Source organism: Cnephaeus nilssonii, assembly GCF_951640355.1.
Source record: "Cnephaeus nilssonii genome assembly, chromosome: 7".
In the NCBI taxonomy this organism is placed as follows: Eukaryota; Metazoa; Chordata; class Mammalia; order Chiroptera; family Vespertilionidae; genus Cnephaeus; species Cnephaeus nilssonii.
The window spans coordinates 33,889,014-33,907,266 of NC_137078.1; the positions used below are offsets into that span (position 1 = coordinate 33,889,014).

Genomic DNA, 18,253 nt, shown 5'->3' on the forward strand with positions numbered 1-18,253 from the left:
CTTAAAATCTCTTTTCAGTGTTACCCTTTCCTCACATTGAATTTTCCTGCTGGGTTGAGTTGGTGGAAGTGGGGGCAGAGGGATAGAAAGAGAGAGTCCTGTGTGTATGGAGGTAAGGAGGAAAGCTTTGGGCAACCCATGAGGAAAATAGTATCTGCCAAGATAGTCTAGGTAGGATTTTTATTTGTGTGTATGTGTTGGTGTTTTAATTTGTGTGTATATGAATTGATTTATAGAACCGAGATTGGCTGAAAATACGCTGATTCAGAAAATAGTTTATAGTGTGCTAGCAATTTACCTATTGTATAAAATTTAAGTTCTTCTCAAAGCACATGAAAGCACTTTGTAGTTTTCAGCTTTTATATCTGTCTAAGGACTTACAATCAAGAAGCTCTTTTTATGATAGTTTTTATAAAAATACAATTCCTTAAAAATATATCTTATTTATTCATATATTATGAATATTAGTTTTATATAAATATTCAAATGTAGTTATTGTTCACATTGTTTTTCATTACTGAAATGATAGTGCCTTGTTTGAATATTATTTATGTACTAGAGGCCCAGTGCACGGATTTGTGCACCGTGGAGTCCCTCGGCGTGGCCTGCAGCAATTGGGCCAAAACTGGCAGTCCAACGCCTCCTGCCGCTCCTGCCTGCCACTCCTGCTCATCCTGGCCCTGCTGCACTTGCCATGGGCTCATGCCCAGTCAGTCCCAATCAGGAGAGGCTCGTGCCTGACCTGCGTTGAGTGTCTGCCCCCTGGTGGTCTGTGTGCATCATAGCGACCAGTCGACTGGTCATTTGTCGCTTAGGCTTTTATATATATAGATATTATATCTTTCAGCTGGATTTGTTGTATATATATCTGCTTAGGTTGATATGATTTATGACAGACTAGAGGCCTGGTGCACGAAATTCATGCACAGGGCGGGGGTCCCTCAGCCTGGCCTGCACACTCTCGCAATCCAAGACCCCTCAGGGGATGTCGGGCCTAAACTGGCAGTCAGACATCCCTCTCGCAAACCAGGATGCTGCATGCACCAGTGACCATACTTTTCATACAGATGAAAGGCATCTTGCATGTATGGGCAGCTACATTCCCCCCCCTCCCCCCGGATTATAAAAAGTAGTATATAACATGATCTTTCTGAGTCAGTAGTACTATTTTCCCCATCTTATGGGTGGAAAAATTGAAGCAGAGAGAAGTTAAGTAATTGGCTTTGTCACACAGTTATAAGTGTCACAAAATGTACAAGCCAGAACCATGCATGTCATCACTGCATTATCCTGTTTTTTTTCAGTGATAAAGTAGCCTTGCCAGGTTTTAATTTTTAAATCTAAGAGACTGTTCCCAATATATAGATAGGGTAGGGTCCTTAGGCCTGGCTGGCGATCAGGGCCATCTGTGGGGTGACCGGTGGGCAGGGTGATCGGGGGGCCCCTGCTGGCACCCGCCTTGGCTGGTGGCCTGGCACTGCCTGCTGGCCAGCCCTGCCCCTCCGATCGCCGCCGCCGGTTGCCTCCCTCTCGAGGGGCAGTGCGCGTTATAGCGACCGGTCGTTCCGCCGTTCAGTTGATTTGCATATTCGGGTTTTATTGAATCCTACAGAGAAGAGGGATCTTAAAAGTTTTTCTAGTCTTGATTGCCTACTTAAAACAGAAACACATCTTCAACCAATTCTTGACATTTGGATCTTATAATTGCTGCTTTATTATAGCGATTGGTAGGGAATATACTCCTTTAGGCATTCCATTCTAATTATGAATAGTTCTATCCAATTGAAAATTGTACCTTGAATCTATTTCACTGTTAACTGTTCATCATAATTTTGTTCCTTTAGAACTAGACCCTCTTCTGTAAAAATACTCTTCAGTTGTTTGAAGACAGATGTCATGGGTCTCATTACATCTTATTTATGTAAAGCAAACCCAGTTTGTTTGTTTTTTTAATTGTTAGTCATGTTACAGGATTTCTCTGTCCTCATCACTTAATGGACATGTTTGACTTTCTTGGCTTTAAATGTTTTTACTACAACCCCAATAAAGAATACATTTTCTATCTCAACTGAATATAACCATACATATCGAAATATGTAAGTACATAGTTTTAATACATGTATGTATCAAAAAAGTGTCCTAAGACAATATATCTTTACAATAATGTCTTCTGTTCTTTTAATTTAAAAAAATGCTAGCGTTACCCGTTACATTGTTTTATCCAACCTGTGGTTTGGAACACACTATTCTAGTTTATATTCATGTTGCAGAACTAAAACAGTTTCCCAAAGCTGGATGTTAGGATAATCATTGCTAAAACAGGTTTTACCTTTATCACCTCAGAATATTCTGATGGTGATTACTAAGAAAAAGTTTACAGGATTGTCAAGTTATTGGTAATGAGTACTGTAAAACTAAAATACATGTAACTTTTATTTTTATCCTCAGGTGGCGACAGACAAGGTTGCAGAAAAGCTGAGTTCTACTCTCTCATGGGTGAAGAACACAGTATCACACACAGTCAATCAGATGGCCAGTCAGGTGGCAAGTCCATCTACTTCATTACACACTACATCCTCATCTACCACATTATCAACGCCAGCCCTTTCACCATCTTCCCCGTCACAGCTGAGTCCAGACGACTTAGAACTCCTGGCTAAACTGGAGGAACAAAATAGGTGAGTGAAGTTGTTTGTCTATTTTCTCTCCAATTTTCATACAAACTCAACCATTTACTCATATTAGGAATGTTTATTTTTTAGTTTTTGGCTTATTGTTTATCAAAATTACTTAAAAGTATTTAAGTCTATTTTGGAGTAGTTGGTCTTAAACTAAAGTTGCACTAAAATTTTCTTCTGGCTCACATAGCTTTATATATTTCTTTTCTCTTTTTGTTTTTTTAAAAATATATTGATTTTCTTACAGAGAGGAAGGGAGAGGGATAGAGAGTTAGTAACACCGATGAGAGAGAAACATCTATCAGCTGCCTCCTGCACACCCCATATTGGGGATGTGCCCACAACCAAGGTACATGCCCTTGACTGGAATCGAACCTGGGACCCTTCAGTCTGTAGGTTGACGCTTTATCCACTGAGCCAGGTTAGGGCTCTTTCCTCTTTTTTTAAATTTTTATTTTAAATCACCATTTATCCCCCCATATACTCTTCCACCTCTACCCACCCCCTCCCTTTATATTTATTTTCTTAGTATAGAGTATTCCCTAAATTCTTCCTGAATATTAGAAAAAAAATTAAAGGCAAATAAAACCACCATTTTTAAATTTTTAAATATTTTTTTGTTAATTCTTACAATTCTCACCTGACGATATTTTTCCATTGATTTTTAGAGAGAGTAGAAAGGAGAGGGAGAGACACAGAGAGAGAAACATTGATGTGAGAGAGACAACATTGATTGGTTGCCTCCTGCAAGCACCCCGACCAGGGCAGGTGGTGGAACCTGCAACCAAGGCACATGCCCTTGACCAGAATCGAACCTGGGACCCTTCAGTCCACAGACCGAAGCTCTGTCCACTGAGCCAAACCAGTTTCGGCAAAACTACCATTTTTGTTTTAAACTAGATATTCTCCTTTGGTTATGTTGTAAAATAATTTAATCAGGATGGATATCTGATTTGAGTTTTAGAGTAGGAAATCTCTTCATAAGTTTATTCATGGAAGGCAAAGCATCCTTTTCTGTTGATGAATATGAAGTAGTTGTTTACTCTGCTAGGAATGTGTGCTCTGGACTCTGTGTGTCATTTTACTATATTACTAGTGACCCGGTGCATGAATTTGTGCACATTGAAAAGAAATTAATTAGAAGAAATATTTTAATATCGCTGTTTGCCCTTTCTCTATAATAGAAGTGTCAACCAAATTCACGATTGACACTGACAAATCAAAACACATGCATGTGATTGGCTCCAGCAAGAGCTTTATATGTATCGTGCATGCGCAAGTCAACTTAGCCTTTTATATATATATATGTAGAATAAACTTGCTTAATTAGACCTGCTTTCTGATTTAGCTAAATTTTTTCCAGGCCATTGAAGCACCCCAACTTCTCTTTCAGGTAATTGTCAGCAACACAGCAGTAAATATCAACACAAAGCAGATTATTATTGTAGATCACGCAGGGAGAACAAAGGGTAAAATATTTAACTGCAGCAGTGTTTTACTATATTCTGTGCAGTGAGAAAACCTGAAGTCATTTTCAAGGTCCACCATTTCTCACTTCTTTTCAGTTGGGTCAAGTTTCTAAGCTTTCTAAATCTCTGTTTTCCGGCTAATGAAAAGAAAATAGGATTCCCTCGAGTCTCCTATCTATCTACTTCAGGACTTCTGTGAGGATCAAATGAGATGAAGCACGGGAAAAAGCTTCACAGACATTTGGTTAAAGTGTAAAATGTTTCCACCTGGCTATAAAGCAAGTCATGTTCCTAGGCTGAAGAAACTCCAAGGAGGCTAGTCACTAGGGAGAGGAAGCGGGCGTTGCTATGTGACAGCATTACCTGGCGCCCACAGCAACCGTTTTCAGGCTGGGCTGGGATGTGGGCCGCATTTTGTGCCATGGGGTCTTCACAGTGTTGGCTACGATTTGGTGGGCTGTCGCTCCGGGGTGGTGGCAGCGCCTATGTCCCCTCTTGGGGGAAGCCGAGTGTTGCTTTGTTGGCGCCAGGTCCGTGGTGCCATTTCTTTGTAAATGGCCAGTGAGTATCACGGCAGCTCCTGCATTGAGCATCAGCCCCCTGGTGGTCAGTGCACATCATAGCGACCAGTTGGATGGTCAGAGGGACACTTAGCATATTAGTCTTTTATATATATAGATTATCAAAAGCTCTTTAGGGCCGAAACTGGTTTGGCTCAGTGGATAGAGCGTCGGCCTGCGGACTGAAAGGTCCCAGGTTCGATTCCGGTCAAGGGCATGTACATTGGTTGCGGGCACATCCCCAGTAGGGGGTGTGCAGGAGGCAGCTGGTTGATGTTTCTCTCTCATCGATGTTTCTAGCTCTCTATCCCTCTCCCTTCCTCTCTGTAAAAAATCAATAAAATATATTAAAAAAAAAAAAAAAAAAAGCTCTTTAGGGCATCAGCCAAAAAGGAATTATTAGAAGAGCATCCTTTTGTGTTTAGTCAAGATATATATTACCACTCACTTTAAGCATAATAGCAGAGATAATTTCTAGCAGCTTTTTTGATATATAATTGACATAATAAAAAAGTACACTTAATAAGGTACACAGTTTGATATATGTATAAATCATAAAATTATCACCAAGATCAAGAAAATGAGTTTATCCATTATCCCACTTCCCCTCCCCAGGAAGCCATTGATAATTTCAAACTAGTTTAGTTTGCATTTTCTAGAATTTTATAGAAATGGAATAAACACTATGTACTCCTTTAAAAAATATTTTTATTGATTTTTTAGAGAGAGAGGAATGGGGGGAGAGAGAGAAACAGCAATGTGAGAGGGAAAACACCATTGGCTGCCTCCTGCACGCCCCCTACCGGGGATCAAACCCTCAACCGAGCATGTGCCCTCATCAGGAATCGAACCAGCGACCTCTTGGTGCACTGGATGACACCCAGGGCATGGTGTACTCTTTTGTAATGGATTATTTCACTCAGCATAATTATTTGGAGATTCATCCATATGAATAGAGAAAGACAAGTACCATATGATTTCATTTATATGTAGAACCAAATGAACAAAATAAAGAAGCAAAATAGAAAGAGACTCATAAATACAGAGAACAGACTGACATCTGTTAGAAGGGAGGGGCGTTGGGGGACTTGGTGAAAAAGGTGAAGGGATTAATCAAAACAAAAAACAACAACTCATAGACACAAACAACTGTATGGGGAGTACCAGAGGTCAAAGGGGTTTAGGGGAAGGTAGAAGAGGGTAAAAGGGAGATGAGTGATTTTAGAAGGAGACTTGATTTTGGGTGATGAACATGCAAAACAATATATAGATGATGTATTATAGAATTGTTATACCTGAAACCTATATAATTTTATATATATATATATATATATATATATATATATATTTTATTTTTTATTTTTTAAGGTGATCCGATTAGGTACCAAATATATATATATATATATATATATATATATATACATACACATACATATATATATGTGTATATATATATATATATATTTTAAATATATTTTATTGATTTTCCACAGAGAGGAAGGGAGAGGGATAGAGAGCCAGAAACATCGATGAGAGAGAAACATCGACCAGCTGCCTCCTGCACACCCCCTACCGGGGATGTGCCTGCAACCAAGGCACATGCCCTTGACCGGAACCGAACCTGGGACCCTTCAGTCCGCAGGCCGACGCTCTATTCACTGAGCCAAACCAGTTTCGGCAAAACCTATATAATTTTATTAACCAATGTCACATAAATAAATGCAATAAAAATTAAAACATTTTTCAAAAAGATAAGTACAGACATTTGTATTCATGTATAATTTCATTTCTACTGGGCACATACCTAGTGATGGATAACTGGTTCATGTAGTAGGTGTACATTTAACTGTCAGTCTGTTTTCCAAAGGGCTATACTTTTTCACGTTCTCACTATTAGCTTATAAACATTTCCTCTACATCCTTGCCAACACTTGGTGCTGAGAGTGTTTACTTTTAGCCATTTTAGTAGGTATTGATATCTTGTTTTTAAAAAAAATTTCTCAATTACAGTTGACATACAATATTATATTAGTTTCAGGTGTACAACATAGTGATTAGACATTTATGTACCTCACAAAGCACACCCCAATAAGTGGTACCCATCTGACACCACACATAATTATTACAATATTATTGACTGTATTCCCTATACTGTACTTTATATCCCTATGACTTTTTATACTGGTGGAAGTTTGTACTACTTAATCCCTTGCACTTTTTCACTCATTTCCCCAACCCCCTTTCCATTTGGCGACCATCAATTTTTCCTCTGTATTTACTAGTGTTAGTTTACCTTTTTTTTAGATTCCACATATAAACGAAATCATACTGGTATTTGTCTTTCTCTGTCTGACTTATTTTACTTAGCATAATACCTGAAAGCCTATCCATGTTGTCACAAATGGTAAGATTTCATATTTTTTTATGGCTGAGTAATATTTTATAGTATATAGCTACCAGTCTTCCTTATCCAGTAGTCTGTTGATAGACATTTAGGTTTCTTCCATATCTTGGCTATTGTAAATAAGCTGCAGTTAACACAGGGGTGCATATATCTTTTTGAAATAGTGTTTTGAATTTCTTTGGATAAATATCCAGAAGTGGAATTGCTGGGCCATATAGTAGTTCTACTTTTAATTTTTTGAGGAACTTCCATTCTGTTTTCCATAATAGCTGTAACAATTTACAGTCTGACCAACAGTGCACAAGGATTACCTTTTCTCTACATCCTCACCAATACTTGTAGTTTATTGATTTATTGATGATAGCTATTCTGAGAGGTGTGAGATGTTATCTCATCGTGATTTTAATTTGCATTTCCCTGCTGATTAGTGATGAGCATCTTTTCATATGTGGGTTGGCCAATTGTATGCCCTCTTTGGAGAAATGCCTATTCAGATCTTCTGCCCATTTGTTAATCAGATTGTTTGCTTTTTTGGTGTTAACTTGTATGAGTTCCATATGTATTTTGGATATTAACTCCTTTCCAATATATCATTTGTGAATATCTCCTCCCATTTAGTAGGTTGTTTTTGTTTTTTTTTATTTTTTAAGTTTTTAGAGTTCGATGTTGTCCCATTTGCTTGTTTTTTCTTTTATTTCCATTGCTTGGGGAGTCATTTTTAAAAAGATATTGCTAAGAGCAACGTCAAAGAGTTTACTGTGTATGTTTTTCCTCCTAGGTGTTTTATGGTTTCAGGTCTCACATTTAAGTCTTTATTTTGAGTTTGGCATTGCAACCATGTATTCCTCTGCCCTCCCTCTTCTCTTTCCCCTTCTCTTCTTTCCCCCTCTTCAATGATTAGAATCCAGAACCATGAGAAGGATTTTTGTGTAGAGAATGGGTGGATGTAATGACATCTTTTTTGCCTTAGGAGAATAATCCTAGTGGGAAAACACATCTCTCTGACTATAGTAAAAAAATAAAATGACAGGGAGCATTTGAGGTCTTGCTCCCCAGCTTATGTCATCAGTTTTACTCAAACTCTTTAAGAATTCTCAAAAAAAAAAAAAAAAAAAAAAAGATGAACACTAAGATCTTGCTTTCCTCTTCTTGTTCTTCCCTAATACCCCAGCAACCTATTAAGTCCAAGGAAAAATTGTAAGAATAATTAATTAAATTTTCTCCGAGCACTTCTGTGGTTTGTAGTGTAAATATGCAAGTTACATATGTAAATATTATGAGACACAACTGTTTTTAACAGGGGAGATGCTTTCTTTTAGTATTTTTCCTTCTCTTCTCCAAATGTAGATGAATATCTGGTTGTATTACTTAACTCTGTTTGATTCAGAAAGTATAAAAATGGCAGTATTTTAGAAAATGAAAATGAGAAACATGAAACTATCTAATTGTATAATTATACTTTTTCCTTCCTATAATTTAATGGCAGTTGTCACTTTTGAAAAATAAGTACTTGTGGCAATCCCAGAAAGATGTGAAGAAATGGTTGGATACAATGTCAAAGATCTGTTTGATGAAGGTTAATAATTTATAGCCTTAAAATTGAAATGGGACAGTTATTTTTTCAAAATACAAAGAATTTGTATTCTTGGCTTTGGTAGAGATGGATTTAAGGAGGTATGGTTCAAATGTAATTAAGGAAATGAATGTTGCTGATTTAACTTTTGAGTGGTTTAAAAGTTTGGCTTTGTAACCATATTGTTTCCTTTTACATTCTTTTATTTGATTCAGATTTTGCTTTTTAGCAGGTTTTGGGGGTTGAGATAGGAGGACGAGGAAATGGAAAGGGTTGTTTTAAACTAAAGTAAATGCATTTTAATTTTTAATATGTAAACAGGAATGTTTGAAACTTTATATCTTTGTACCTTTTATTTTTGATATGCTAAGCAGGAATGTTTTAAACTTTAATTTATATATCTTTATACTATCTATTATGGTAGTCACTGGCCACATGTGACAAATGAGCACCTCAAATTTTAGTGATTTAAATTGCAATATGCTCTGAGTAAAATATACACCAGATTTCGAAGAGTTGATTTTTAAAAAAAAGACTATCTCATTAATAATTTTCATTACATGTTAAAATATTTTGCCTGTACTTGATAAATTGTTAAAATGAATTTAACCTGTTTCGTTTTATTTTAAATGTATCTACTAGAACATTTAAAATTATATAAGAGGCTCGCATTATATTTCTCTTGGCTAATGCTGACTTAGATCATCTTTAATTTTGTATTTACCACTATAACATTGGTACCTCAGTTTTCCTGAGCATACGCTCTGTAACATAGCCATGAACATTAAGATAGTAAAAACAGATATTTTTAAGTCTCTGTGTTAAAAATAACGGTTAATCATAGGAAGGCCTTTAGATCTTCACTCAAACTCTTAGTTCTTTCTCTTTTCTTTGAGGATTGTTTAACATTTTTTATCAGTTGTCTGATTTCTGGAGGCATATGATGATATAATTAGTTAAAATAATTTATTGTTCTGCTCTTTAAGTTAGCTTCATATCATATTTTTTTAAATTAAAAAGTCCAGCAGTTAAGTCTGCAGGACTGCAGGGGAGGACAGTTGGAGGGGGGGAACCAGGCCTGCAGGGGAGGGCAGTTGGTGGGGGGGAACCAGGCCTGCAGTGGAGGGCAGTGGGGTGGGGTACCAGGCCTGCAGAGGAGGACAGTTGGGGGGACCCAGGCCTGCAGGGGAGGGCAGTTGGGGGGGACCAGGCCTGCAGGGGAGGGCAGTTGTGGGCAATCAGGCCAGCAGGGAGGGCAGTTAGGGGTGAGCAGGCCAGTAGAGGAGGGCAGTTGGGGGAGACCAGGCCAGCAGGGGAGGACAGTTGTGGGGGGACCAGGCCTGCAGGGGAGGACAGTTGGGAGGGGGACCCAGGCCTGCAGGGGAGGGCAGTTAGGGGTAACCAAGCTGATAGGGGAGGGCAGTTAGGGGCAATCGGGCCGGCCGGGGAGCAGTTAGGCGTCGATCAGTCTGGCAGGGGAGTGGTTAGGGGGTGATCAGGCTGGCAGGCAGAAGCGGTTAGGGGCAATCAGGCAGAGGCAGGCGAGCAGTTGAGAGCCAGCAGTACTGGATTGTGAGAGGGATGTCCGACTGCCCGTTTAGGCTCAATCCTACTGGGCGGTCGGACATCCCTCAAGGGGTCCCAGATTGGAGAGGGTGCAGACTGGGCAGAGGGACACCCCCCCATGCACGAATTTCATGCACCAGGCCTCTAGTATATATGTAAAAGCCTAAGCGATCGGATGACTGTTTGACCGTCCGACCGGTAGCTATGATGCGTACTGACCACCAGGGGGCAGCCGCTCAATACAGGAGCTGCCAAGCTGCGGTTCTCGGGTGATACACCTGGAACCAGAGAGGAGGGAGCCCGATTCCGCAGTGCGTCACCCGAGATCCATTTTCTCGTAACCTGGGACCTCTTGGGGAATATCAGAGAGCCAGTTTCGGCCCGATCCTCACAGGCCAGGCCAAGGGACCCCACCAGTACATGAATCTGTGCACCGGACCTCTAGCCCATTTGCTCCCCGCTTTGGGTCTGGCTCCCCACCAGGCCTGTAGCCCATTGCAGAGGTTGTGGGTCTGGCCCTTACAGAAACTTTTCCCCACTCAGCTTAATGCTGAGACGTGCAGGACCTACTGGCTGCGGCCCCGGTGTTTGGCGCCCCCGCCGGCCCATCCACTAAATACCCATTTCCAGTGGAGGCAGCAAATTTTGCCGCTACTACTCTCAGCTGGGAAACTGGCTGTGGCTTCCCTCCTTCCTGGTGGACAGTAGCGCCAGCGGTCAACCTCTGGGGAGGGAAGGAGGCGAAGGAGCAGCTCAGGTGGGAAGAAGGAGGTTCCCACCGCCACAGGATGCCGCCTGGGCGGAAGGGCCTGGGCAGGAGCCTGACATTGAGCAGGGTCCTGCCCGAGGCCGACTAGATTCCAGGCTAAGTAAATCCTGTTTGCTAAATAATTGCATTTTGCAGCTAAATGGCCACAAGTCATCAGTTACCGCCAAACTTAGCATAAAGTGAGATGAAAGAAGCAAGACAGATAAGAGAGAAAGTGACATAATATTGGGAGAAGAGAGGAGGGACCCCGATTCCGGATGCGTCACCCAAGAACCACCCTCTCACAATTTGGGACCCCTCGGGGGATGTCAGAGAGCGGATTTCAGCCTGATCCCCACAGGCCAGGCCGAGGGACCCCACCAGTGCACGAATCCATGCACTGGGCCTCTAGTATCTATATAAAGTAAGCTGCAAACCATCAGTTTCTGATGGGAGAGGACTGTATGATTCTTTTTTGTTGTTGTTTGTTAATCCTCACTTGAGGATATTTTTTCATTGATTTTTTTTAAGGAGAGTGGAAGAGAGAGGGAAAGAGAGAGAAACATCAATGTGAGAGAAACACATCAGTTGGTTGCCTCCTGCACTAATATTTTTGGTGTCATATTTAAGAAGACTTTACCTAACCCAAAATTATGAGGATTTACTCCTATATTTTCTTCTTTAATATGCTTGTTCTTGAACTTCATATAAGTAGAATCATATAATGTATACTCTTTCATCTGTCTTTCACTCAACCTAATGTTTATGAGATTCATCCATATTAATATATATATCAGCAGTTTGTTTCTTTTTATTGCTTAGTATTTCAATGCATGAATATATCACAATTTCATCATTTATTTTCTGGATATTTAGGTGGTTTCTGTGTTTTGGCAATCTTCTATACTAATAAAAGGGTAATATGCTAATTAGACCGGGAGACCTTCCGGACATCCTTCCGAACACAGCCATGGTGGCGGGGCCGAGGCAGAGGCAGAGGCATTTAGGGGCGATCAGGCCAGGAGGGGAGGGCTGTTGGGGGTGATTAGGCTGGCGGGGGGGGGATGTTGGGGGCAAGCAGGCCGGCAGGGGGGGCCAGTTGGGGGTGATCAGGCCGGCAGGGGGGCAGTTGGGGGTGATCAGGCCGGCAGGGGAGGCAGTTGGGGGCGATCAGGCCGGCATGGGGGGCAGTTGGGGGTGAGCGGGCTGGCAGGGGGGCAGTTGGGGGCGAGTAGGCCGGCAGGGGGGGAAGTTGCGGGCAAGCAGGCTGGTGGGGGGGGCAGTTGGGGGCGAACAGGCCAGTGGCGGGGGCAGTTGGGGGCGAGCAGGCCGGCAGGCAGAGTGGTTAGGGGTGATCAGGCAGGTGAGCGTTTAGGAGCCAGTGGTCCCAGACATCCCCTAAGGGATTCCAGATTGGAGAGGGTGCAGGCCGGGCTGAGGGACATCCCCACCCCAGCCCCCGTGCGCAAATTTCGTGCACCGGACCACTAGTTATGAATAAAACTTATATGGACTTTCAACTGCAAGTCTTTTTGTGGACATATGTTTTCATTTCTCTTGCTGGGTCATATGAAAATGTATTTTAAGTTTATAAAGAATTGCCAAAGTGGTTGGATTCTTTTTTTTTTTTTTTAAATAAATATTTATTGTTTAGATTATTACAATTGTTCCTCTTTTTTCTCCCCATAGCTCCCCTCCACCCAGTTCCCACCCCACCCTCTGCTCTTACTGCCCCCACTGTCCTCATCCATAGTTGTATGATTTTTGTCCAGTTTCTTCCCACACCCCTTTCCCCCCGAAGATTGTCAGTCCACTCCCTTTCTATGCCCCTGATTCTATTATATTCACCAGATTATTCTGTTCATCAGATTTTTTATTTGCTTGATTTTTAGATTCACTTGTTGATAGATATGTATTTGTTTTCACTTTGTTGTTCATAATTTTTTATCTTTACCTTTTTCTTCTTCTTCCTCTTCTTAAAGAATACCTTTCAGCATTTCATATTATACTGGTTTGGTGGTGATGAACTCCTTTAGCTTTTTCTTATCTGTGAAGCTCTTTATCTGCCCTTCAATTCTGAATGATAGCTTTGCTGGGTAGAGTCATCTTGGTTGTAGGTTCTTGCTATTCATCACTTTGAATATTTCTTGCCACTCCCGTCTAGCCTGCATAGTTTCTGTTGAGAAATCAGCTGACAATCGTATGGGTGCTCCCTTGTAGGTAACTAACTGTTTTTCTCTTGCTGTTTTTAATATTCTCTCTTTGTCTTTTGCTCTTGGCATTTTAATTATGATGTGTCTTGGTGTGATCCTCTTTGGATTCCTTTTGTTTGGGGTTCTGTGCGCTTCCCAGACTTGCAACTCTATTTCTTTCACCAGATGGGGGAAGTTTTTGGTCATTATTTCTTCAAATAGGTTTTGAGTATCTTGCTCTCTCTCTTCTTCTGGCACCCCCATAATTTGGATGTTGGTATGCTTGAAGTTGTCCCAGAGGCTTCTTACACTATCTTCATATTTTTGGATTCTTTTTTCTTTTTGCTTTTCCAGTTAAGTGTTTTTTGCTTCTTTGTATTTCAAATCTTTGACTTGATTCTTGCGATCCTCTAGTCTGCTGTTGGATCTCTGTATATTATTTTTTATTTCAGTCAGTGTATGCTTAATTTCTAGTTGGTCCTTTTTCATATCCTCAAGGGTCTCGCTAAATTTATCGGCCTTTTCTAGAAAATTCTTGAAAAACCTTATAACCGTGGTTTTGAACTCTATATCCAGTTGTTTGCTTTCCTCCATTTCTTTCATTTGTGACCTGTGTCTTTGTCTCCACATTTTGGCTGCTTCCCTGAGTTGATAGAGTGGCTTTGTGTGCTAGGTATCCTATATGGCCCAGTGTCTCAGCCTCCCCAGTTACCTGAGTTGGACACTCTTGGTGCACCCCTTTGTGGGCTGTGTGCACAGTCTTGTTGTAGTTAAGCCTTGATTGTTGTTGGTATCACTGGGAGGAATTGACCTCCAGGCCAATTGGCTGTGAGGATCAGCTGTGTCTACGACGGGAGAACTTCTGTGCTGGAAATACCCTTATGAGGCAAGACTTGCTTCAGTGAAGCTTTGGTACTCACTGAGTCTGCCCCCTGAGTGTGTCCCTTATGGATCTGAGGAGTTTTAATGTGGATGGTCCTACTCTGACCCCTGGCTACACTGGCTCTTGGATCTCTCAGGAGGTGCTAATTTAGCCTCTGCCTGAGGCCACCCAGCAGGAGCTACAGAGAGATCTGCAGATTCCTCTTCTTTGTTTGGGTTTTGTAGGTGCCCAGATGAGGCCCAACTGTGAAGCAATGCAAGCTGCTGCGGGGCCTTGGGCTTTCTTTTGGATGTTCTGGGTCTAACTGACTCAGCTGCAGTTTGTTAGGTAAGTTTAGAATTAAAAGGACCAGACTATTCATATACAAAAGCCTCTGAGCTCAGCTTGGACGGGGCAGAGTCTCAGGGCAGAGCAAATAGCATTGGCTTTCTGGGGCGGGATCTCAGGGCAGAGCAAACAGCTATGGCTTCCCGTCAGCCCTGCCCTAAGAGGCTCCTGGGTCTCAGTGTCCCGCGGTAATCGCTGCGAGCACCTATGAGAAAAGCCGCCCTCGAGTTACGCCCGCTGCCAGACAGTCCAGTTTCTCCCCATATGAGTCTGGGTCCCCAGAGTCTCGCCCTGAACTGGAGTTCAGCGCAGTCGGGAGGTTTTGTCTCCCTCCCGATTGAGAAAGCCAGCCGCGTACTCAGTTGCCAGCCCTCTCCGCGCACGCGCTTCCGTACCTCTGCCTTCCGCAGCTCCTCTGAGTCTCAGTGTGCTTTTCTCTTTCCTTACAGTCCAGTTCCTCCCCGTATGAGTCTGGGTCCCCAGAGTCTTGCCAGGAACTGGAGTTCAGAGCAGTCGGGAGCTTTTGTCTCCCTCCCAATTGAGAAAGCCAGCTGCGTACTCAGTTGCCAGCCCTCTCTGCACGTGCGCTTCCGTACCTCTGCCTTCCACAGCTCCTCTGAGTCTCAAGTGTGCTTTTCTCTTTCCTTCTAGTTGTAGAATTTCCACTCAGCCAGCCTTCCTGTGGTTCTCGATGATGTCCGTTTTATCTTTTAGTTGTAATTTTGAAATTGTTGTGCGAGGCAGCAGTTCAGGTGTTTACTGATGCCGCCATCTTGGTTTCTCCCAAAGTGGTTGGATTCTGACATCAGTATATGAGTTATAATTGCTCCTATCCTGGGCAACACTTGGTGTGGTCATTCTAACGTGTCCATAGTGTGGTTTAACTTGCATTTCCTCATGACTAAAGATGTTGAGCACTCAATTGCTTATTGGCCACTTGTTTATCTTGTTTTAGAAATTGTCAGTTTAAGTCTTTAACTCATTTAAAAAATGTGTTGTTTGCCTTCTTATTGATTTTATGAGTTCTTCATATATTGTGGATGCCGTCTTTTGTCAGTTATATATGTTGAAAAATTTTTTTTCAGTCTGTGGTTTACCTTTTTATTTTTCTAACTAGAGGCCTGGTGCACAGATTCGTGCACCGGTGGGGTTCCTCAACCTGGCCTGCACTCTCTCACAATATGGGACCCCTTGGGGGATGTCGGATAGCTGGTTTCAGCCCGATCCCCGCAGGCCAGGCCTAGGGACCCCACCAGTGCATGAATCCGTGCACTGGGCCTCTAGTATGGATATAAGATCTTTGGTTAATCTCTTCCATGTCCTTCCTCCTCCCCTGTGAGATTCATCAGTCTGTTCCATGTTTCCATGCCTGTGGTTTCCGCTCCTGTGTTGAGCGTCTGATCTCTGGTGGTCAGTGCGCGTCATAGCTCCGGTTGGCCCATCGGCCAGTTGCTTAGGCTTTTATATATATAAATGGTATCTTTTCAAGCACAGAGCATTTTAAGTTTGGATTTTTTATTCATTTTTTCTTTTATGGTTATTATTATTTCCTTTTGTCCCATTAACAAATTTTGCCTACTCCAAGGTTGTGAAGACTTTTTCCCGTTTTCTTCAAGGACTTTTATAGTTTAGCCTTTATATTCAGCCCTATTGTCCATTTTAAGTCATTTTTGTATGTCATGTAAGTTAAGGCAGGGACAATATCTCTAAATAATGTGATGTCTTTACTTGAAATATTTCATTTATAAATATTTCTCACAATTTTTTCTATTTGTATATGTTATTTCAGTTTCTTCTGAAGGTGAACTGCTTAATCCTTTCCTCTAACTCATTGCATGAATTTCACTTGGCATTTCCTGTCTATTCCGAAAGTTGCAATTTGGCAATGTGAGACCTTTCTGACTCTCTAAAAGCCTTCTGTTAGGTACCTTTTCATTTATACTTCCATTGTATCTCATACTTATGTTTAGCTTAGGAAATATCACTAGGTTCTCTTTAACTGAATGTCTCTGTTGATGATAGTGATACAGTTAATTATTTGACATATAGCAAGCATTCAATAAATAATTAAGTGAAACAAATAACTTAGATAAGCGTTATTTTAGTAAAGTTTGTTTCTCTATTTCATTTGGAATTCTTAGGGTTTAGAATCATATATAAAATTACATATGTACAATAATTTTTCTATAAGATATATTATGATCCATGGGGAAAAAGTATTTAAAGTCAAAATGTCATCATTAATTATGTTTTTTTAATAAGAATATTTATGGCAATAGTTGACCCTTAATTTGACTGCTGTATACATTTTTTTATTTCTAGCAATATTTGGGACATTTTATTTAAATTATTTTTGCCATGAAGATGTATTATGTTATCCTATGAATAAGGATAGTTGTTGCCCAATTTATATTATTGTTATTGAATAGGACATCTTGAATTTGAAGGTTTTCTAATATGGGGGTTTTCATTTTATTTCACATCAGTCAGTATTTTATGTACTTTACACTGAACTAAATGCTTTTAGGGATATAAAGATGAGTAAGATATAAATCTGTCTCACAAACGGTATTTCTTTCTGTAATCTGCTAAATAGTGTTTGAACCATGTTTTTTTTCTGTATTGGTTTTTAATATATCATAACTTAGTATTGGGAGAATTTCAGAAAGCATATTACTTTCTGAAGGAGTTCCTGGAAGTGAGTGGTAGCCATGTTCAGTATACAAGTAGACGTTTTAGGACCCTTATTTGAATGACATACAATTTACATCTTTATAATGATAGAGCCATATTTTCCAGTCTTTCTTTATAGTCAGTGTATATATGAAAGAAATAGTATGGATTTGATGTTGTGATGAGTGCTGGGATAGATCTCTAACCTTATCTCAACCCATCTTTCTACAGAAAAGGAAGAAACACAGGGTTCTAAACTCAAAGGCCAACAGGACTTTCTGAATGGAGAGGTCTCAGTTTAACAGTGCAAGTCCACTGATAAATAACAGCTTTTAGTTGGCCTGAGTTTTTGGGCAATTGAGTGGATAAAAGCTCCTGTTCACTATACCTTGTTGTTTCTGTGCAGGATTATGGGGCTGGTTTTGCTCTATCTTACTTTTCAAGAGAATCCAGAATTATACATAAATACAAATAAATGTATGTGTGTATAAAAAGTAAATGAAGTCTTTCCAATTTTATTATTAGTATTATTCAGTTTTTTTATAACAAGCTGCATGGTCTGAACAAAACACTTTTAGTTATTGATTAGTTATACATGGGTGAAGTAAAATGAAAAAAGAGAAGGGATTTGTTTAATTTGTGTGATTTTTCCTTACTTTTTTTTTTTAGTACTGGACACATTGTAAACATGACTAGAGGCCCAGCGCACGATTAAATCGTGCGGGTAGGGTCCCTAGGCCTAGCCTCCTGCAATCAGGGCCATCTTCTGCCTGTTCGCCAGTCCCCAGTTCCAATGCTGCCTCCGCCGCCGCCACTGAGCTTCCAGGCTGTTGGGATCACCAGCTCATCCCCAGCCGCTGCTGCTGCTGCTGCTGCTGCTGGGGCTTGAGGCGCTGATGAAGGGGAGCACGGCAGGGGATCCGGGTGCATGTGCATGCACCAGGCCAAAGGCCTGGAGCCGGCGCAGACAACCGGCTCCCCGCCTCCGATGGCAGGGGAGCCAGGTGTCCGGGGTGTCCGAGGCAGCCCCCCTCAGCGACCGCCAATCTGGCCATTGAGAGGCACGGGGTGGGGGTGGGGTGGGGGCGGGAGTTCCGCCCCCCGTGCCTCTCAATGGCCGGATATGCCACCCGAGTCCCACCCCCAGCCTCCCTCCGCCCAATCGTGGGTGTAGTGGAGT

The 18,253-nt window shown here is 41.4% G+C and overlaps 1 protein-coding gene across 5 annotated transcripts in view; it reads left to right on the top strand.

Annotated features, from left to right (window-relative positions):
• EVI5 (ecotropic viral integration site 5) overlaps positions 1-18,253 on the top strand; it is a 185,273-nt gene that overhangs the window by 25,864 nt on the left and 141,156 nt on the right. For all 5 annotated transcript variants that reach the window (XM_079776026.1, XM_079776024.1, XM_079776027.1 and 2 more), the window contains exon 2: positions 2,449-2,678. In XM_079776026.1, coding sequence (XP_079632152.1) covers positions 2,530-2,678 — 149 coding nt within the window. In that variant the 5' untranslated portion in view covers positions 2,449-2,529. The remainder of the gene's footprint in view (positions 1-2,448; positions 2,679-18,253) is intronic.